General features: G+C 34.5%; 1 protein-coding gene across 1 annotated transcript; it reads left to right on the forward strand.

Annotated features, from left to right (window-relative positions):
* Positions 1-1,868: 1,868 nt before the first annotated feature.
* On the forward strand, positions 1,869-15,060 carry LOC108734106 (tyrosine-protein phosphatase Lar-like). The gene is made up of 2 exons (XM_018465506.1): positions 1,869-1,987; positions 14,539-15,060. The coding sequence occupies exons 1-2, from the start codon at positions 1,892-1,894 to the stop codon at positions 14,614-14,616; spliced, it is 174 nt and encodes a 57-aa protein (XP_018321008.1). The 5' UTR covers positions 1,869-1,891; the 3' UTR covers positions 14,617-15,060.
* Positions 15,061-20,359: the final 5,299 nt, after the last annotated feature.

Below are 20,359 nucleotides of genomic sequence, written 5' to 3' on the forward strand. Positions count from 1 at the left end.
TTGATTTCTTATCTTCGTTTTCTTGTATCTATGAATGGTCCTTACTTACGCACAGATTATTCCGGTAATTACTTGTAATACTTGCAACTGTTTACTTAAAATGTACAGTAAATTAACGTATTTCGGCTTAAATATTAGGCATACGATCATCTATTCTTTTTGTTAAATTTGTGGGCTACTGGATATATTCCTCAATACTTGAAAAATAAAACGCAATCAACATTATTAAAAACAGTACAACTGTAGGGATAGATATACAGGAGCAAAAGATTAGTGTACTTAGATTTGCAGATGATATAGCAGTATTAGAATCTAGCAAGGAGGAGTTAGAAATATATTTAAATAAAATGGAAGCGGTATTGACAAAATAGTATTGTTTGAAAACAAAAATAAAGAAAAACAAAAATACTAGTATACAAGGGAATAAAAGGTAGGGAAAGAGCGAATATAAAGAAAAGAAAAAATATAAAATAAAGATAGGAAACGAAAAATTAGAAGAAGTGACTGATCTTAGGTATCTATGAAGTCAGATAAGTCAAGACGGAAGACTACTCCTTATATAAAGCAGAGGATTACGAAAAGTCGTCGATTTCAATAAAAAGAATTAATTTAAAAATTCAAAAAAGATTGTTAAAGGTGTATGTTTGGAGAGCGGTGATGCGAAACATGGGCGGTGAGCGCTGTGGAATAGAAGAGGTTAGAAGCGTTCGAAATGTGATGTTACCAGTGAATGATGAGGATACCGTAGATGGAGAAGGTTAGAAACGAAGAGGTATTAGAAAGAAGAGGAGAACAAAGGACTCTATGGAAGTCAATAAAAAATAAGCGAAATAGGTTGGTAATACACCTTCTCAGGTACGAAGGTCTAATCAGAGACATGTTGGAGGCAGAAGCATAAGTTAAGAGGAATAAAGATAGACCTAGATTAGATTACTGTTGGCAAATAGTTAAGGATGTGGGATGTTTTAGATGTAAGGAAATTTAAAAAGATTAGTTCAGGATAGGAAGGAGTAGAGGTGCGTGATCAACCAGTCTTAGGACTGACGACCTTTTGATGATGACTTGAAAATATCCTTATAAAAATGCCCGAGCTGTTTTGATGTTTATATTAGACACAGATGCATAGAATACAAAACGTGTTTCGTTTAAATAATGCTATAATACTGTAATTCCAGGTAGGCATGAAGAAGGGCGGCCAATTCTTGGCAGTTTTATCTCCTGAACCATTACTTTTTACATCTGAGCAGATGTGACTGCATATGCTTCCATATGTATATATATTCTTTGATATAAAGGATTTATACATCTCTATATCTGCTTATACATGATTGGATCTAGGCAGATGTAACTGTCGATGTCTGTATCCAGTAAGATCAAAAATTTGAATATAAACAGATATAACGGATTAAGGTTGGATCTATACCTTTTTTATCAGGTTGTTCTTCTGACCGTGTATTCAAAATTTTAATAAATCAGAAATATATTTTGAAAACCAAAAAGGAGTGGATTTTAATTTGTAAAAGCGTATAAGAGCCCATTTTATGGTTGTCATGCACTGATCTGTCTGATCAGTATTTCGGAATATTTAAAGAGTAACATCTGAAGGCACTGTAGAGTGTATCTCATCATAGTACCAAAACGTAGGGGATGTAAAAAGTATGCACAAAAAGTACCCCACTTAACGAGCCGTTAATGATTGAGAATAGTTACTGCGTTATCTTATCGGCTTTCAATGAAACACATACCTTAATCTTAATTTTCGCAAATAGCTGATTCGTAGACAAGTCAATTGTAAGTAATGATTAGTAATAATATGCACTCGTTAGCGTTCGCTTGGCAAAGCATTACCACAAAATATCAATCAAAACAGTCGCATGCAGGATGTGCGGATATGGTGGTCTCATATCGACGGTGCAGTGGGAAAACACCGGAGCTATTACGCGAATACGCGTCATCGTCATCACTGCCAGAGCAGTTAGGGTTTTCGGTAAGGTCACTACCCTTAGCTTTATATATATCACTGAATGGTGCGAGATGACTCATTCTACTTTCTTTTCTTGTACTTTCTAATCCCTTGATTTTTCTTGGGTACTGATCAAACTTATGTATATTTTCCTTTATTTGATTCATTCCAGCGTGGTTCTGCAGTTACCTTCTTTTGAATTGAACTAATTAAATTGTGTAGGTATGTTTGTCAGAAGACAAGTTTTTTTCCACCATCACAAAATGTGAGGAGTCGTTAACCAGCTCGTGATACTCACGCACATTTCAGTTTCTACAGCAGCACTAAAGTAGTTGATGTGAAACTTCATATATACGGTAGGAAGGAAATTTACTAAAGTATAAAACCAAAAAATGTAACGTCACAGCATCACTCATCACTCGTCATGCGCCACATTTGAGTCCTAGTGGATATGTCCAAAGGAGTCATTGTAATAGGCTTCTAAAGCTAACCTGTAGTAGCAATCGATAATCCGAAAATTGCCATTTCGATAAATTGTCAGCAAATCGCGCTCACGCTGTACCTACTGTATATGCAGGGGCGCAACAACGTTACTTACTTTGACTGGGTACTCACCAATAAAATGCCTAAAAAGAAGATTGGAAATATCGAAAAATCGAGTTCGGCTGCTCTCATCATAATACCATAAACGACTAAAAAAAGAAAAGTTAATTTCGGTTACTTATTTACGGGTTTGAACTGTTTGAACCGAACTTTTAAGTTGGGTTATTATCTGGATCGACTAAAATTGACTGGGTGCCCAACCCAATCGAGTGGGTGCCCAACCCAATCGAGTGGGTGCCCAACCCAATTTAGTGGGTGCCTGGGCACCCGTGGACCCCCTCTTGTTGCGCCCCTGTGTATATGTATAACATACGCGTGTGTGTTTGTTTTGATTTGTAATTCCTCTTCGTCAGCAGTTTTGTAGGGTGCAAGCGTAAAAATTTTTAACGAAACTAAACCAATATTCCGCATTCGTCTGCTTGAAATAAAGTTGTATTTTTCTGGTGTTTAGTAATTAGTTAACGCAATAGTATAAGCTAATTGTTTTTCAAAATACTACTATAATATGTTTTCAACTATATAAAGAAGTTTCACTTCTTAGGCTTGCACACTCGCCCTTTTTTTGCAGATTATAATTCAGATTGTAAATTAGTCCGGATATCAGCTACACTAATATTAAAATAGTTTTTCAATATCTATTATAAAATTTATCTTTTGTTTCTATTCTATTTTAACAGCATTTAACTTCCTTTCTACTTGTCTATAAACGACGGAAATCGAGAAACAATAGGTACAAACTTGAAACTATATACATATATATGTATTTGAAATGTCATTTCCTCGTCAGAAGTTGGTTTGGGTTCTTAGCAAACGGTAACTTTCACTTCATCAGGCATTCCCAGTTTCCCTGAAGTTTCTATTACAAAATCTACATTATTCAAAAGGCAATTAAACAGCTTCTTAGGGTATTCATCCTTCATTAGACGTTAATTGCCAGAAAATATTCACCGAGAGAGGTCGACAATACATAGATTCTATAAAATTTTTAAATCTACAACTAAAAAACGTTTTGAAAAGCAAAATAAGAGTAAGTCCTTCAAAATAAAATAAACGCGAACGTTGTTTTATTTTTAAATAAACACTTATAAAAAACGTTTACAACGTTACTGCTGAATCTGAAATTAAATATCATCTACCCACCTCCAGTGTCTTAAATTGTACAATTGTTAAAAGAGCTTATTGCTTTCGAATTAAATTAATATCTACGTTTTATTTAAAAAAACAAATCTAAATTTATTAGGGTTGTAAACGATTTAATATTGAAACATCAACACCGTTTTAGTTAAGAGGTTTTTTCAATGTAGGTTTTAAAGTTCAATGCCAATGTATACAACACAAAAAGTAATGTTAAAAAGTGTCGATCTTTGTCCATAAAGAATCACGTGCTGAACACGATGGTACCTTTAAAAGATCCCAATAGTATGAAGAAGTAGTGATGTGCAAAGCCAAATCAAGATCAAGACTGTCCCTGTTTTGGCATTGGTCTTATTCGGTCTTGATATCGATCTTGTTCATATACCTCTAATCTTGGTCTTAGTTTTGCTGATACAGTCTCGATCTAGGTCTTGGTCTTGACCTTGTTGATATAGACTCGGAGTTGGCCTTGGTCTTTAGTGGTAAATCTTGGTTTTGCTCATTTAATATAATAGGTTTCTTCAAATAATTCTTGTGATCAGAAGTTTTTCTATTTGCCGGCACAGTAATTGCCTTAAATGTTAAAATTTACTGTAATACATGCGAGCTCGTCATGGCTCTTAAAGAAAATAGTCGTAATTGTTATTAGATATACGAAAACTCGAGAAATTACACTTCCTCCAACGCATAAATATACCTTTCAGCGAACAAAATAATACAAGGTACTTGAAAGAAGTGAAAAATATCAAAAGAAAATTAGTTTTTCTCAACTATGTATTACTCAGACATAGGAACAAACAACATTTACCCCGAGAACATTCTTGCAGATTCATTTTTTCAAACAGTAGCAAAGTTTCTTTGTTTTATATTCAGTGTTAAAATCTAGTTAAGCAAACTGAAAATTTTAAATAACAAAAATGTTTTGTTCCAAGAAAAAAACAAAATGTTGCCTAAGATGTTTTAACTCATAAATCCACCGGAAGTAATAATTTTTCGTCTAGTCTTTGTCTTGTTTGTTCAGTATTGGATTTAGTCTTGGTCTTGTTCGTTCGACCTTTGTTTTAGTGTTGGTCTTGTTCATTCGGTCTTGGTTTTGGTCTGGCTAGCATAAAAGCAGTCTTGGCCTTAGTCGTAAATTTTCGCAAGTCCAAGACCAAGTACATTTCCGAAAGACCAACACCAAGAGCAAGAAAAGGTAGATTACAATTCTGTCATAAGTTTTGCTAAATAGGCAACAGCAATAAATAAGATATTAGAAATACGCTCAAACTACGTGTAATCAATATTTTTATGTCGATATTATTGTAGAAATCATATACAAGATACTTAAAATAATTGCTATCATTACCGCTTTCAAATATACAGTATATTAACAATAAGATTTTTTTCTTATAAGAACTTGTAAACAGTATATACACTATGTCTAATTAGTATTCCGGAATATATGTAAGGTAAAACTTTTACACGGTGTAGAGTGCATCTCGTAACAGCCCCATAACGTAGGGGTGAAAAGGGTATGCACAAAAAGTGTGATTGAAAACAGTTGCCAGTTTGGCAGGCGCATTATCTTATCACTCGTCGTTATTGTAAGCGTCAAGTGATGAAACACTCATACCTACTCGTGACCATCGCAACAGCTGGTACACAGACAGGTCATTTGCACGTGTGACGATTAGCAGTAGCCTGTGCACTCCGTAGTCACTATTCGATTGGCAATTTTACTGTTATTACCACAAAATAAGTTGAGTGTAGAAATATCAAATAAAAAATAATGTATTTGCAAGCAGAATATGCGTATATGGTAAAATCATTACCCTTATATAGATGTATATCACTAAGTGGTGCGATATGGCTCATTCTATTTTGCTTTCATGTACCTTCTTGACCCATAATTTTTTGAGTGCAGATCAGACATAGGTTTTAAGTTAGATTAATGTTTCTTAGTAAATGTAACTCTAGAATGAGAAGTGTCATTTCCACCAGCCGAATTCGAAACTACATAAATAAGCCCAGGCCTGAAGGCACTCCCCTCTTTCGACCGTCTTGTGCGAAGTATGTGTACGTCTCCAAAGATTAAGAAAATCCACCTTGCATTTTATGTCCACGCATTGACATTTCGTGCACTTGTTCATTAGACCCTTCTCTTTCTACAAGAAATGTTGTCACGGTAGAAATCCCTACGGCCCCTGTAATGACATGTTGGGGTGTTTGAGGCGCCGCGGGGATCCCGATTGTAGCAACATTTCTCATATTAAACGGTAGGGTGTGATGAGTAATGAACAATGGTACTAAATTTCAACGGTAGAGCGCAAAAAGTAAGCTGGGATCCATTCGTGCAGGCTACAGTTAGGACTACAACCAAGCTCGGCATTGTATGTAGAAGAATTGGCGGGGTCGGTTGTTTTTAAGGTTTTGCGAGCACTAGAAGTTTTTCCTTCCACCTCTTTCTGTAATTGCTGCATGTTTAGTGGGCTTCAACTAATAAATATAAGGAATAAGATCATTATCATTATAGAGTTTTTAGTCCTAAGACTGGTTAGAGGTGTACCTTCACACTGTCCTGGGTCAATCTTCGCACTTCCCTAAAACCAGAATATCCCAGATCCCTAACCATTTGTGAGCAGTAGTCTAATTTAGGTTCACGTGCGCGGCTCTTAACTCCTGTTTCTGCTTCTAATATGTCTCATATTAGCCTTTAATGTCTGAGAAGGGGTCCTATCCATCCTATTTCTCCTATTTCATATTGGCATCCGTTTGTTACTCTACTCTTTTAAACGCTTTTGACCTTTTTATTTTCGCGACCTCACTGTCGTCCACGTTTTGCACCCATACAGAACCGTACTAAAAACATACATCTACAACAAACTTCTTGGAATTTCTTGAGCTTAAAGCGGCTTCTTTATGTTAAAGGCAAAAGAACCTACTTACAAGAAATACCTACCTAACTAAACGACTAAGAGTATTATTGGAGGGCTATTTAAAATGAGTAAACATCTTGAAATTTAGCTTTCATTGATAGTAGCATTAATAAACGGCTTCAATTTTAAGAAACATACAGATGTAAAACAAAATAAACTTGTATACAGAAGAAATTATCTAAAAGTGTAGAAAATACGCGCTAATTTATAGTCTAATCAATACAAACCCAGAATTAATTATGGATACAAAAGAGAACTAATTTACTAACTTATCTTGCAATGGAAAACGACCCTTTTCTCATGAATTTTAAACTTACCCACCATCTATAAATAAATCAACGTATAGCAAATAAAAGTTTTTTACCTGTTTATTTAATTGTCTTCTGTTATCAGTTTCTATAGACATTTGAAATTAACAAGAAACTTCAGGATGATACAGCTTGTAATGAAGTCGGACAGTTCCCAATTTCAGAAAAAAACATTTTAGCAAATATAATGGTTAACAGCAAATGCATCCTCATTAAATGACTGTTTATGGTTCTACTTGCCAGTTAAGCAATCGATAATTAGGAAAAGCATTATCCTTTTTAACACAATAATATGTAGATACCATGAAAGAAACTGCGCATGAAAAATGTTTTTCAATAGTATATTATTAATCTTTATACGTATATAAGGGCACGAACAAGAACCCAGTAGGAAAAATTTCCATTCAATTTACATTAAAAAAATGAAATTTAATTACCATTGATAATAATTAATGGTAATAAATGGAGAATTGCCAATGGGATTCCCATTCCCGAACTCAATGGCATTACCATTGCTGAACACAATGAAAATTCCATTGCTGTGCTCAATGGAAATCCCATTGCGTTCCATTGGAACTTCATCAGCATGCTTTTTTCCATAATCCATATTATATTGTTGAGAATTTGGTTTTTCAGGTACCTGAACCAAGGCACGTTCTTGGATGTCTGGCTCTTCATCATTATGTTATGATTTTTTTTTTCATTTGCTTCTGATAAAAGTACATCACCCTCACAGATGACTTCGGCCTCCTCTATATTCTGGCATGGTTCAAAATCATCAAACAATGCTTCTAATGTGGGCTTTTTCACTTGTCTAGGGGTTGTTTAATAAAAGGCTCCGGGTAGTTGAATACATATATAATAAACATAATAATGAATATAAACAGCAAACAACAAAACGAGTAACAAACAGAAACTAAATATATACAACTTATATACAATATTCAATGTATAAATACGTACGTCTTCGTGTAATCACCATAAATACGTCTTCCGTCTTTTTTGAGCAAAAATGCTCCACGTTTAAATGAAATATACCGTTTTAATCAAACGTCTTACTACCTTGCTTGTCTCTCACTCTACTGCCGTGGTGGTCCCTCAGGTACACCCAACATGCACGCATAGGTAAAACTAGATTATTGATTTTCCACCTTCTAATTGGCAATATCACTACTCTTGCACCTGGGCAAGCAAAAACTGTATCGAAAAAGGCTAATAGTATGTGGCCACTAATGGTTAATAATAAACGAATTACCCTATACTATTCGTAAGAATAATACAATATCAGCGGGTTTAAGGCTTGGAAGTAGTAGATGGATATATTTTTGAGACCATTTAATAATATTCAATTGAAATGTGTACGCATGCAAATATCTCATTCAGAATTAAATAACATACAAACATTAATCACATCTATTGTTAATCGTTTCGAACGAGACTGATGAAACTAAAATTCATGAAACGAAACAGATTTTATGAATAAATAATTCAAAAACCAAAAAATATTTCATTTCTTAATTAATTATTTCATTGGAATTCTTTGGGAAATGAAACTTTTCCATTCATATCTAACGATTAGAATATTAATGGTATTATTCAAAATGGAAGAAATTGATTTTCTATTTATCTATTTATTTATTTATGAATGGTTTTATATAGAATTTATAAATTTTGCATTGGTTCCAATTGAAAATTAATGGAAATTTTTCCTATGTAGATATTAATGGAATTATATTGTATCTAAATGGAAACAATTATTTTTCCATTCATGCCAAATGGTTTTGAATGGCTTTTACAAATTTTCCATTGATTTCCATTGAAGTTCAATGGAAATTTTTTCTACAGGACGCTAATCAAGCTGGTTTTATTATTGTAACTGATTCGACACCATATCTACCAACAATTGGTCGGGGTTACAACGAAGCGTTCTAAAACGTCGTCTATTTTAATATAAAACGTAGTTTATAATTAAACAATTGCTTATTCGCTTATATAAACATACAGTGTTTACCAACATTAGGGTGAAACTAACATGGATTTGGTAACTTCCATGTATTCAGAACTTCTTATTATTTACTTATCCCTTACGTAACTCATAGTTCCTAGATACATCAGGGGAATTCAAGTAAGCTTCCCACGGAAGACATAAACAGTTCCCAAATGCAAACAGAATAGTAATTAATTAATGATTGTAATAAATTAATTACTACGCTTTCAGATGCAAACAACGTTGTTTATGTATACGAAGCTGATTTTGGTTATCGCTGCAACAGTTTTACTACTACGTTCATTAATTTAAGTTAATAGTTTAGGGGATGTAGTTGAATAAATGAAAACGCTGAAATGTTACCAATACCAATAATAAATAAATTAACATAAGTAAAAGAAGATAACATTTCAGTCATTTCATTTGAATAAAATTTGGTCAACAAAAAGTATTGTAGCTACTAATGATTTGGAAAATATCTCAGCGATTGTAGTTTCTACCAAATAACATCTACCTAGTTTATCGAAATCTATTAAAAACTACACCGGTTGTTATTGTCATAATTAAGAAGATGTTTCATACATTGAGCAACCAAGAGGCTCCATTCCAGATACGTTAAAAATGGCAAGACCAACTTTTGTCTATTTTAATTTTCACTTCAAAATAGAGTACATAAGTAGTATTGAATTATAAAATAAAGCTATACAGGGTGTTTCTAAAATGAGTAGCAACCTTGCAGGAGGCGATAGAGTACAATAAAACAACAAAAATTGAATAACTGTTTGTATGTCCGAATGTTCACGGTTTTCGCGAAAAACATAGTTGAAAATACAGGCAAATGTAATTCCGGCCTTGCAAAGAAATGCGACAATTGTTTATTCTACAAACGACAGTGCTTACATTCTTCATCAATGTGGTTGCTTAATCGTTATAGCAACTCGTTGTACTACCTAATATATGTGTTGCCAATTCACGCCCAGGACCGGCTTCCGATTGTATGTTCTTCTGGATTTCTAATAAATTTTTTGGTCCCTTTAAATGTTGCTACTTTCCAAACCACCCTGTATAATTTTTTAAGTTAAAATTTTTTATTCGGTGCCTAAGCTTCTACTACGTTTGAGAAGTAAATTGAAGTGTAATCGGATAAAATCTAACTTCTAATACCTACCTGTTGATATTGGAAGTGATAAAGTAATTTAGATGGTGTTCCTACCTCAACGGCAAGGCAAAATCCGCCTTAAGTAAAATTATCATTTGAATGATATTGTTTATTCAGGCAGTTCTTAGTTTATTTAATGCTAATCTACATTCACTAACCATGGATATAAGATTTGTCAGTAATGGTTCTCCTGATGGACAGTTTCTGCAAGCACCTGTGGTTAGGATCTCATGAAAGTTGAACAGCAATTAGGTAGGTCATAACCGCATCATATCTTTAATCCAACTATTGGGATCCGTCAAATGAGCATACACCATCTGGTGGCAAAATTTATAACTCGAATGAGGGAAAAATTAACATAGGAACTGTGCACGCAAATTGTAAAATTGTTTATTAAAATAATAAAACACGTTAAAAAAGTAAAAATTTTTTTGATGATGGAGTCGACGAAGTTTACTTCTAAAGTTAAATCAAATAAAAAGTTGATATGTTCAGTGAAAAGCTGCAATAGCACTTCAGACATAGATCTTCACTCTTCACCTACATTAACTACTTTCCAATAAAAACTAACCGTTTTATATATGTAAAAAATATTTTCGGAAAATTAGAGAAAAAAGTAAACTAATAGAAGCTTGGATGAAAGCAGTAGGTATCAAAGAAGTGAATTCCGGAATAAAAATTTGTTCACGTCATTTTAATGCACATGATTATATTTCAGCAAGTATTTACCATCAGCCATAACCTTAATATTTAAAACTAGAATCATACTAAAATTATAAAGTGAGAAATTATTTATTCCTGTGTAATTGATTTAACACAATTCTAATGATACGATATAAGTATTTTGAGGTTAAGAACCTACCTGCTGCAATACAACAAAGTTGCAATAATGTGTTTGCAACGTTCTCTTAAATCGGCTTTGCACGTGCAAGTCATTGATATGATATTGCTTAAATCACCCAGAATCACCTCACCAATTATATAACGTGAATCACTTTTTAAATCCGAAGTTTGTAAAAAGTAGGCAGTAAACTTGACGGAATTTGAAGGCTAGCTTCCGGATTTGTTATTTCCGAATTTTATAATGTGATTGGCATTAAAAACACGCTCACCTTCAACGAAATTTCCTTTCCGAGGCTTTGTGTCAGCCCAATCACATATTGTGTCAATACTTATCATTTTATCGTAATTTAAAAACTTGAAAATTGCACGGTACACTATAGGAACTACGATAAATTTTCCCTAATCGGCGCCATGTTTATAGGCACCTCCCATTTGACGGATCCCAATACTAGGATCTGTTTTACTCTTAGTTTATAATGGAAACCTGTAGGTATCTTTTACACTTTCATTGTAACACTCCTCAGTTTTTCAATTTGCAGCGGAATGTTAGGAGCTGGTAGCTAGTGAAACTTATGCAGGTTTATACAAGTCAATGTCCTTGTCAAGCATTTTTTGAATCCTTCGAAGTGTGGCAATATTCTACAGAGAGCGTTTACTACATTCCTTGTAATAATTCAAGTTTCCTTTAGTAAACAAAGAAGTAGATAAATATTACTGCTTGGCTTTTGAGTTTATTTTTATGAACAGCTAACAGAAACAAGGTGCCACTCGCATTCTTATGGAATGTATACCAACTGTGTAATTTATTACAACTCCATAAATTGGTCCTTGAATTCATAATTTTGATGTATTAACCATTTGGAAGAAAAATTACATTTTTTCCCAACATACCTAGATTAGTATATTTAGGAGTTCTGTAGTTATGACAACCGAACAGTAGGAACATTTTCTTTGGGATAAATTAGTTTGAATTGAAAAGTCATTTGAATGATATCTCTTTATTTTTCGGCGACGCTTTGACACTCTCTACTAGGCCAAACCTGGACTGAAAATAACTTAGTAGAGAGTGACGAAACATCATCTCCTCCTTGCAGGTACCCCTTTTAACGTTGGACGTGTGACACCTCACACATACTGATACGCCTGATTTGCACAATAAATATATGTTATAAAAATTAAACGTATATTGAAATCATTAATGTTGACGTTACTATTATATCTCTATGAAAGTTAATTAATACCAATGAAAAACTACCTACTCGTTGAGCTTTCATTCCAACAGTTCTGAGACTTGTTGTTGTCGTCATTGCCTACACTGAAAATAAAAAGAATAATTAACTAAATAAATATCTAGAACCTGAAATTCAACAAAACACTTAGAAACCTAAAACCACTCTATAAATGAGGATGACACCATCGGTGTCGAAACACGTTTAAGGTTTCTAATTCATTGGAATTGACTACCCGACGTATTGTACGTTTACCAAATACGACATCAATCGGAGGTGGAATTATAAAATACAGGGTACCAGTCCGCTGCGCTTACGCAGACTTCTGAATTTAGATGGAATTTATCTAAATAAAAGAATTAATCCGACGTGCTTGCGTAAACGATTAAAATAACGGCAGACTTTCAACGCAATAGTGACATTAAATCTTCGGACTTAGTTCCAGGAACAGGTAATTTCGCCGGCGGACGATTAGCCACTTCCTTTTTTTTTCTAATTAAATTGTTAATAGCATCTGTAATTGTGTTTGTGGTACTTTCAAACATTCGCACGTTTTTCTAGGTTATCATTCCGAATTAAATGAGTCGTTGCCAATATTTTTGCGAACAGTGTCAAAAGTATGTCTTACTACAAAATTTTAAATCTATTCCAAACATTAAACTCATGATATTTAGAAACTTGCTTTACGCCAGGGCTCATGCACTAATGCATCCCATTGAAGAATGCAAATTGTAATGTATAGACAGTTGACTACAACTCATTTCAAATAGTTAGAGGTATACCCTTCCCCTTCAAGCTATCTGTCCTGCTCACGCTTAGTGTGTATTCTCTCTATTCGCATAGCCTTCCTCAAGGTCACATCTCTAACCATTTGAAACTAGTAGCACGTCGTGGTCATGTTCAACAAGTGGATGGTCTAATTTTAGATCTTACGAAAATTCAAATTAACGCTGAAATATTTCAATTCAGTTGGTTCATTTCGATGCCATACTGACTCATTTTTATTCGTGATGTGGTTGGCTCTTTAAATTTAGCGCGTGATTTAAATTGATACGATTGGTTGTGAACATTTACCGCGTAATTTAAATGTGCTTTTCCGTTGCGGAAAAAATATAGGTAGCGTTTAAGTTGACGTTTGTAGTGGAACGATATGCTAGTACAATATGCTATATTTTTTTGCATTCACTATATTTTGTCTCAAAATGTCCTAAATTTCTTGGAAATTTATTACTGAAAGAATGTTCTGTTTTTTTATATTGACAAAAAATTTCAAAAATTCAAGTATTATTTAAGTAAAAAGAATTCGTTTGCCATTAATTTTTTTAATTATTTACAACTATTTAAATTAAATTGCAAACTTAAGTATTTATTAACTCAACTTATTAAATTAAAAATAATTTATTTGGCTTAAAAACAGAAAACTAATTTTTTTAAATCTTTCACATCCACTTACAGAATAATGTGTTTTTGTTAGTTATCTCTTTCAATTTTTTGTGTTTGTTGCTTAAAATTGTCTTATGGATAAAAAGACATAAGATTTTATATAAAATTGTATAAAAATCCCCTTTTTCCTAAGGTGACTATACATTTTATTACTTATAGGGAAATATACCTTTACGGAAATGTCCCTAAGACATGAAGTTGTTAAAGTAATGTTATTAGGTTATTATTTTTGAAAAAAAAAAATATATGGAAGAAGAATTAAATAAAACTTTTCAAACCGATGTAACAAATCAATGCGCAAAATGTCACGGGCCCATGGCCTTTGAAGCCTCCTGGCCCTAGTGGATGTAAAGACAGGAGTAATCTAACATTTATTACAAAATTTGGTAAAAAACATTAATTTTGTATCTAATCAACTTAAGTTAAATATTAACTTAAGTACATACACAAATTATACAAATAAATTATCAATATTTAAACACACCCATAAAAAAAGGTATCGCTTAGTTGTAGAAAGTGTTCGTGGTGCTAAGTTCATTTTTTTGCCGCGGCACTTTAGTGGCGCGGGCTGATGATGTTCGCGGAATCCCCGCTTTCTATTTTTGAAAAACGTTCATGCGCTACGCTAGAATCTAACTAATCACTAACTTTTTAGGAAATTTATTCCAGTCTCGAGAAAACTTTTAAAATGTATCTATAACTTTACAATGATTTATAAATTTTATTCATTTGTCCGAAATGCTTCGTAAATCATAAAGATGAAACTAGAACGTGAAGCTATTCTAATTATGGGAGGGCCCCATTCGATGAATTTGCGGCAGGCCTCAGATGGTGTAGTTACGTCACTGTAACGAAGCCTCACAATATGATTTGATTATAATTAATACACACTTATTATATTTGTCACATTACCAATAATAATAATGAATTGTAACGATGTTTTTTTTTCAGGATCAATATAAATTCTGCTATCAGGCAGCGTTGGAATACCTAGGCTCATTTGATCATTACTCTAATGGACTCCTGTAGACTAATTCTGTGTACATATAATAAATAAATATACGCATAGGTTTTCTAAGTTAGGATTGCTCTATTCATGTATAATACTTATTTGGCCTGTAATTATGAATACGATTACTGCAGACCATACTGAAGCTTATCGAAGTAAAATAAATGAAGCAGGCGAGTGTAATCTTCTCTGTTTAAGTGGATCTCTTGTCGTAAAGTGAAGTTGTAAATTTTCTACTGCAACGTTGTAGGCAAAAGCACTAATTGTTTTTTATTATTTTCAATGTACTAGTCAACTATGTATTATTTATTTACCTCACACATTAATGTGTTAAACTAATTTAGATTGATCTCCATATTAAAATACAACGGAAGACTGTTATTTTAGAAAATTGTCAATGTAGTAAAACCTTCCAGTGGGTTTTTTTAGAAAAGGAAGTAAATACTAAATCCATCTGAAGGATATAAGACGTAAATTTCAATAAAAGACTTTACTTTTGAGTATTTATTTCCACAATAATGCTTTATCAGAGGTTACTTAGAAGCTACAACTAGGATAGGAAATGGAGTTCAGCTGCCGTTTACCAACTTCGACTTACGTAAGTATCTCAATGTTATAAATATGTCAAGGTCTATTTCCAAAATTTTTCGAAATATTTTAATAGCCTTGTTTGGAAACGCCATAGATGGTAAATTTTTGTAGAGAAAGTTGTTTCTAAGTTGTTCAAAAATTATTTTTGCTGCAATTTGTAGTAAATTAAAAAAAAAAAACAATTAAAGGCTCAATTCAGGAAGTTTAACAGATATTTTACTACATAATAGTTTGGAGAAAAAAGAGCACATTGATAACAAATTTAAAATGTAGTAACTCATCACTGACGACTTAAAGCCGAAAGGCTCTGCTTACACTTTAAGAGGTCTCACTAATGAAACCTCACTTGATGGGGTATGTGCAAAAATAGTGTGAGGTACTCATCGTATGTCTCCAAAAACATTAACATTGTTTCCATTGTGGAATCATCGATCTGAACTTAATAGGTGTATACAGTTGTTACAAAACAAAAGCCGATACATTGGGTCTATTACGTCCTTAAAGCCTAGCACGTACTGCGATTTTCTGTTGCCGCGACCCAAAATGTCGCGGTCGCAGAAAGTGAAAATGATGCGCGCACTTGCCATCAAACAATCGCAGTTTTCAGTCAGGTGCAAGATGAGCATCACAGAAACAGCACGTATGGTGACATGTTAATGGCGAATGAAAGCTACTTATATTGTACTAAAAAGCAACGGAAGAAACAATATTAGGTCTACCCTACCTAATCAGAAATTAGTAGAAGGGTAACATTCTTTTTCAGTTTCGAATATAATCTCTTCCGTAGCCAAAACGCTGTGTGTTGTTTCTTCTTCTTTATAACCCAATATATTCGTAATCCGACATGTTTGATAACCACAGTGCATTCATTAACTATGAAAAGAACAAAGAACGATCGTCAGTAGGTTGCGATAGTTTGGTCGCAAATGCACGCGGGTTCACTGTTGTCCGTATGTTTTATTGTACAATCGCGTCACAATAAAAATACGATCGGTTGCGACTTTTTAATCACTGCGATTACTTAGTCGTATATGCGGGCACTTGCATTTACTAGAGTGTTACATTTTCTTGACGAAAAATCACAGTGCGCACTAGGTCTAAACGAAAACAAATCAAGTAAATGATGACAGTTCCTCTGGAAATACACGAGGGACAACTTGATATGGTAAATTTAACGGTTATTAGACTGCAGCGACATATTGATAGACTGTCCATTCAAACTATATATAATTTTATGATAGAACAACCTTTTTTTATTTTAGAAGAATTTTTGTAGGATTTCCAAAACATTAAAGTGAATTGATTTTTGAATTAGTTTTTACTTCTACAGATAACTTCAAATTAATGAGGAAAAATTGTCACCTCTCGTTGCTTAGTGGTAGAGCAATGGTGCGTAAACCCAGGGACTCGGTGATTTCCGGCGATGACGGCAGCAACAACTTTTCCTCATTAATTTGAGGTTATCTGTAGTGTTAAAAATTAAAAAAAAAAAAAAGACTAATTAACGTCATGTGGCAAACGTAGCACTAACCTGCCGTTGTGTCGACATGTGTTCCAATTGATCAGTTTAATAAACGATGATTTTGTTTAGATTTCAAAACGAATTTTCATCAAGGAGAATTATTCCTTATTTGGTATTACTTTTTTTCTCTTGTAATAACACGATGGATAACATACATAGGCTTTTATTTCATATTAACTATACACATGAGCATAATGCGATGAAGAGATGTAGAAACAGACGAATGAATAAACCGAAATTATAAGAGTTCGTCTTTGACTGAAGGCCTTTGACTCCAAAGCAGGACCAAGGAATACTCCTTTACGAACATGAAGCTCGAATTTGCCTCCACTTTTGGTTCGGTTCAAGCAGTAAACTGGTGAACTAAATTCCTGAAGATCATATCCGGTGTCTCTGCCATTCACATCTCGAAGGGGTTTCGACCGTCCTATGCTGAGATTGGACAATGGTTACTGATGAAGTTCGCGAAAGATATAGCCTCCGCCCAGAAAGAAGATGGGAGACCGGACTGTATTAAGTGACATCGAGTCATTTCGACCAGAGCTCTTCAAGAAATCATCGAACTGGTTGTTCACGTATTGCGTCCCGTTGTCGGATTGCAGCAATTTGATCTTCTTGTTGAACTGGGTTTCGATCATCGTCTTGAAAGCCCTGAACTCGAAAAACACCTCATTTTTGTGTCGTAGGAAACGTACCTTGCACCATCGGTAGCATCGTCGATGAAGATGACAAAGTACATGACGCGACCGTTGTACATAACCCTAATCTATCCGCACACATTCGTGTGAATAAGTTCACCTGGGGCTGACTTGCTCTCGGACGTCTTTGAGAAAGGCTGACGTGACATCTTGGCTTTAATGCAAACCTCGCATTTGAGTTTCGAATTAACGTCGTTTATGTCCAGCCTTCGCGGAACGTTGCTTTTGGATGTCTCCCGAATATCTTTCGCATTTAAGTGACCCAGCGCCTTGTGCCAGTCCATCAGGGATTTCTTATGATCACGACTAGCGAGTGCGGTACTACGCCACTCGGGTGACCCGATCTGCAATGCACTCAAAACTGTCAATGTCATTGGTCATATGTGCGGTACAACCACTATTTAGGCACCACTATTTTTGCGAAGGATAAACCAGTAAGGAACTCGCGTCACGACACGAACCTGATTCCGGAGCATCGTACAGAGATGTGCACCGTCCTTTTGTAGTCGTTGTTTGCTTTCGACCTGCAGTTAGATGCTTGTGACCTGGCTTGTTGCACTTAAGCACCTGAACACGTTTCTGTCGTTACGTTTATGCGATTTACCCGAATTCTGTCGTTTAGACTTTTGAGTTGATCTGTTGTTGTTTAGCGAGTCACTTTCCTCCACGATTTTGATTCACAGAGTTTCGGGGTTAGGAAGGTCGTCGCGTGACTCAATAGCGATCCGAAAACTATTGAAGTTGGCTGGTAAACTGTAGAGCAACAATATCGACACTAAGTCATCATTTCTTGGCACTTCCATATCGCTCAGTCGGTCAACAGCGTCAAAGAATTTACGTAGATGATGACGCACGTCATCGCTCTCGCTCACTCGTTGCAGAACGATTTGCTTTAGCAAGTTAGCTTTTCGCACAGGGCCCTTTGATTGATACACAGTCTCAACTTCCACTAGGAATGTCTTGACGTCGCACATGTTTTGACCTGTTTTAGCTCCGTAGACGAGATCCCTAGGAGTATGTCCGACATGGCTATCTTCCCAATCCCAGTCGTTCACTTCGTCGGCATTGTTCTCACCTGGCTCGGGTTTTACTTTGGTGCCACTCACGTAGCTTCAAGCATCATTTTTTATAAGCAAAGCCTTCATGTGGATTTTCCACATATCAAAATTGTCCTTTACCAACATTTCGATGCGCATCATGGCAGACGTAGCCATCTTGGGTTGGCTGCTTTGTCGAACGTTCGGAAAGCAAAAAAAACACACTTTCGCGTACCAGCTACTAATCGATTTGTCTTGGTTCAGTTTCTTTTACTTATCGCGCGATCTGGGCCCATAAACTATTAAAAAGACTAGGATCGTAGTCCAAGAAACTCGGGCACACAATTTAGCAAGGTATGTTAAACACAACACAAAAGAACGATTTGACTGGAATTAGTAATACAAAGTAAACAACAACTTTTACTGGTGGCAACAACAATAGAGATAAATTACTAGAGGGCGGTTCGATTTGAAAATAAAAATAAAAATACTGTTTTAACAGATATGCATAGCATCAGTACTCATACAGAAGTTTAACATTATTTGTAAAAACTATATACCTATTTGTGCTTTTTTTTTTTTGCTTAACGTTTATTAAAGTTCAAACCCGGCTGTCTCTTTCGTCACCAGGGATTAACACAGATCTCAGAAGCGAGAGGGTAGACGATAACATAGACGATCCAGGTTGTACCGACGTTCCCATATGTATCTGCGGTGAATAGAGCATTACAATCTTGTTATATACAACAGCTTATTCTATCTATCCTTTCTCCCATCATTCCCCCTACCTTCCTTCCTATTCCTTAGGAAATGTTCATTTTCCTTTTTTTAACCAGTTCTTCTTCTTCCTAAACCCACACTACTCCATCTATTACTATTTTCTTATATTCTACTGTGAACACCTTCTCTCCGTTTTTTTTTTCCTCTTTTACTTTTCGCTCTAACATCTTTTGTATTCTTCTCGCTTTCATTGTCATGTCGTCTCTTATACCTTTGCCCCTTTCAGTCTTCTACCATTTGTAATTATCTGAATCTTATCAGCCCACTTCTCGATCTTCGTCCCATATTTTTTTTTTAAGTTTCTATACCTCTGTTACCTTTACCGCTTTCACCATCAATCACATCTTTTATTACTCTTTCCAAATCCCACTTTTACTCGTTTTCTTCTAACTCTATTCGAAATATTTTGCTTCTTTTCTTCTCCTCTTTTCTTTTCTAACTCCATTTCCATTCTCCTTATTCTTTTCATCTGTTCTTCTGTTTGCTTCCCAACACGCTTTTCTATCTCCAGCTCCTCTAATATCATTTCGTTCAATTCTTGCTTTAAGCTGCCTTTTTCTGTTGCAAACTATTCCTTACGGTTTTCTTCATTGTTCTTATCCATTGTTCCTACCATTACCTTTAATTTTGCGCTTGTTTCTTTCTCTGCTTCTTTCATTTATTCTTTTATATTTTTATTTTCTTCCTGGATTCCATCAATGTTCTGTTTCAATTTTTTCCATTTTATTTCTTCTTGTAATTCTCTTTTTTTGCTTTTCCTCATTAACTTCCATTGTTCTTGGTTCTCCCTCATTATATCTTATTTGGATTACTCTATCCAATTTTTCCATCTCCCTATTATATTCCACTATATTTTTCCTTCAGTTCTTTCTTTTCTTCTTCCGGACTACTTTCTTTTCTTTTTTATTCTCGCCCTCTATTGTTCCTTTATATAACCAGCTTTTTTTTTGTTTCTTCTCCTTTACCTTTAGTTTTGTTGTACCCTTCAAACTGTTTTGTTTAAAATTTTTCAATCCTGCTTCCCAATCAATTAATAATAAATCGGAGGAAGTTCTGATAAACAAAAAATTATCTCGCACGAAAAGTCATCAACAGAAAACTCAAGGAACACTCCAATGACAAACAGGCGACTACT

Source organism: Agrilus planipennis, unplaced genomic scaffold, assembly GCF_000699045.2.
Source record: "Agrilus planipennis isolate EAB-ADULT unplaced genomic scaffold, Apla_2.0 scaffold99, whole genome shotgun sequence".
Taxonomy (NCBI): domain Eukaryota; kingdom Metazoa; phylum Arthropoda; class Insecta; order Coleoptera; family Buprestidae; genus Agrilus; species Agrilus planipennis.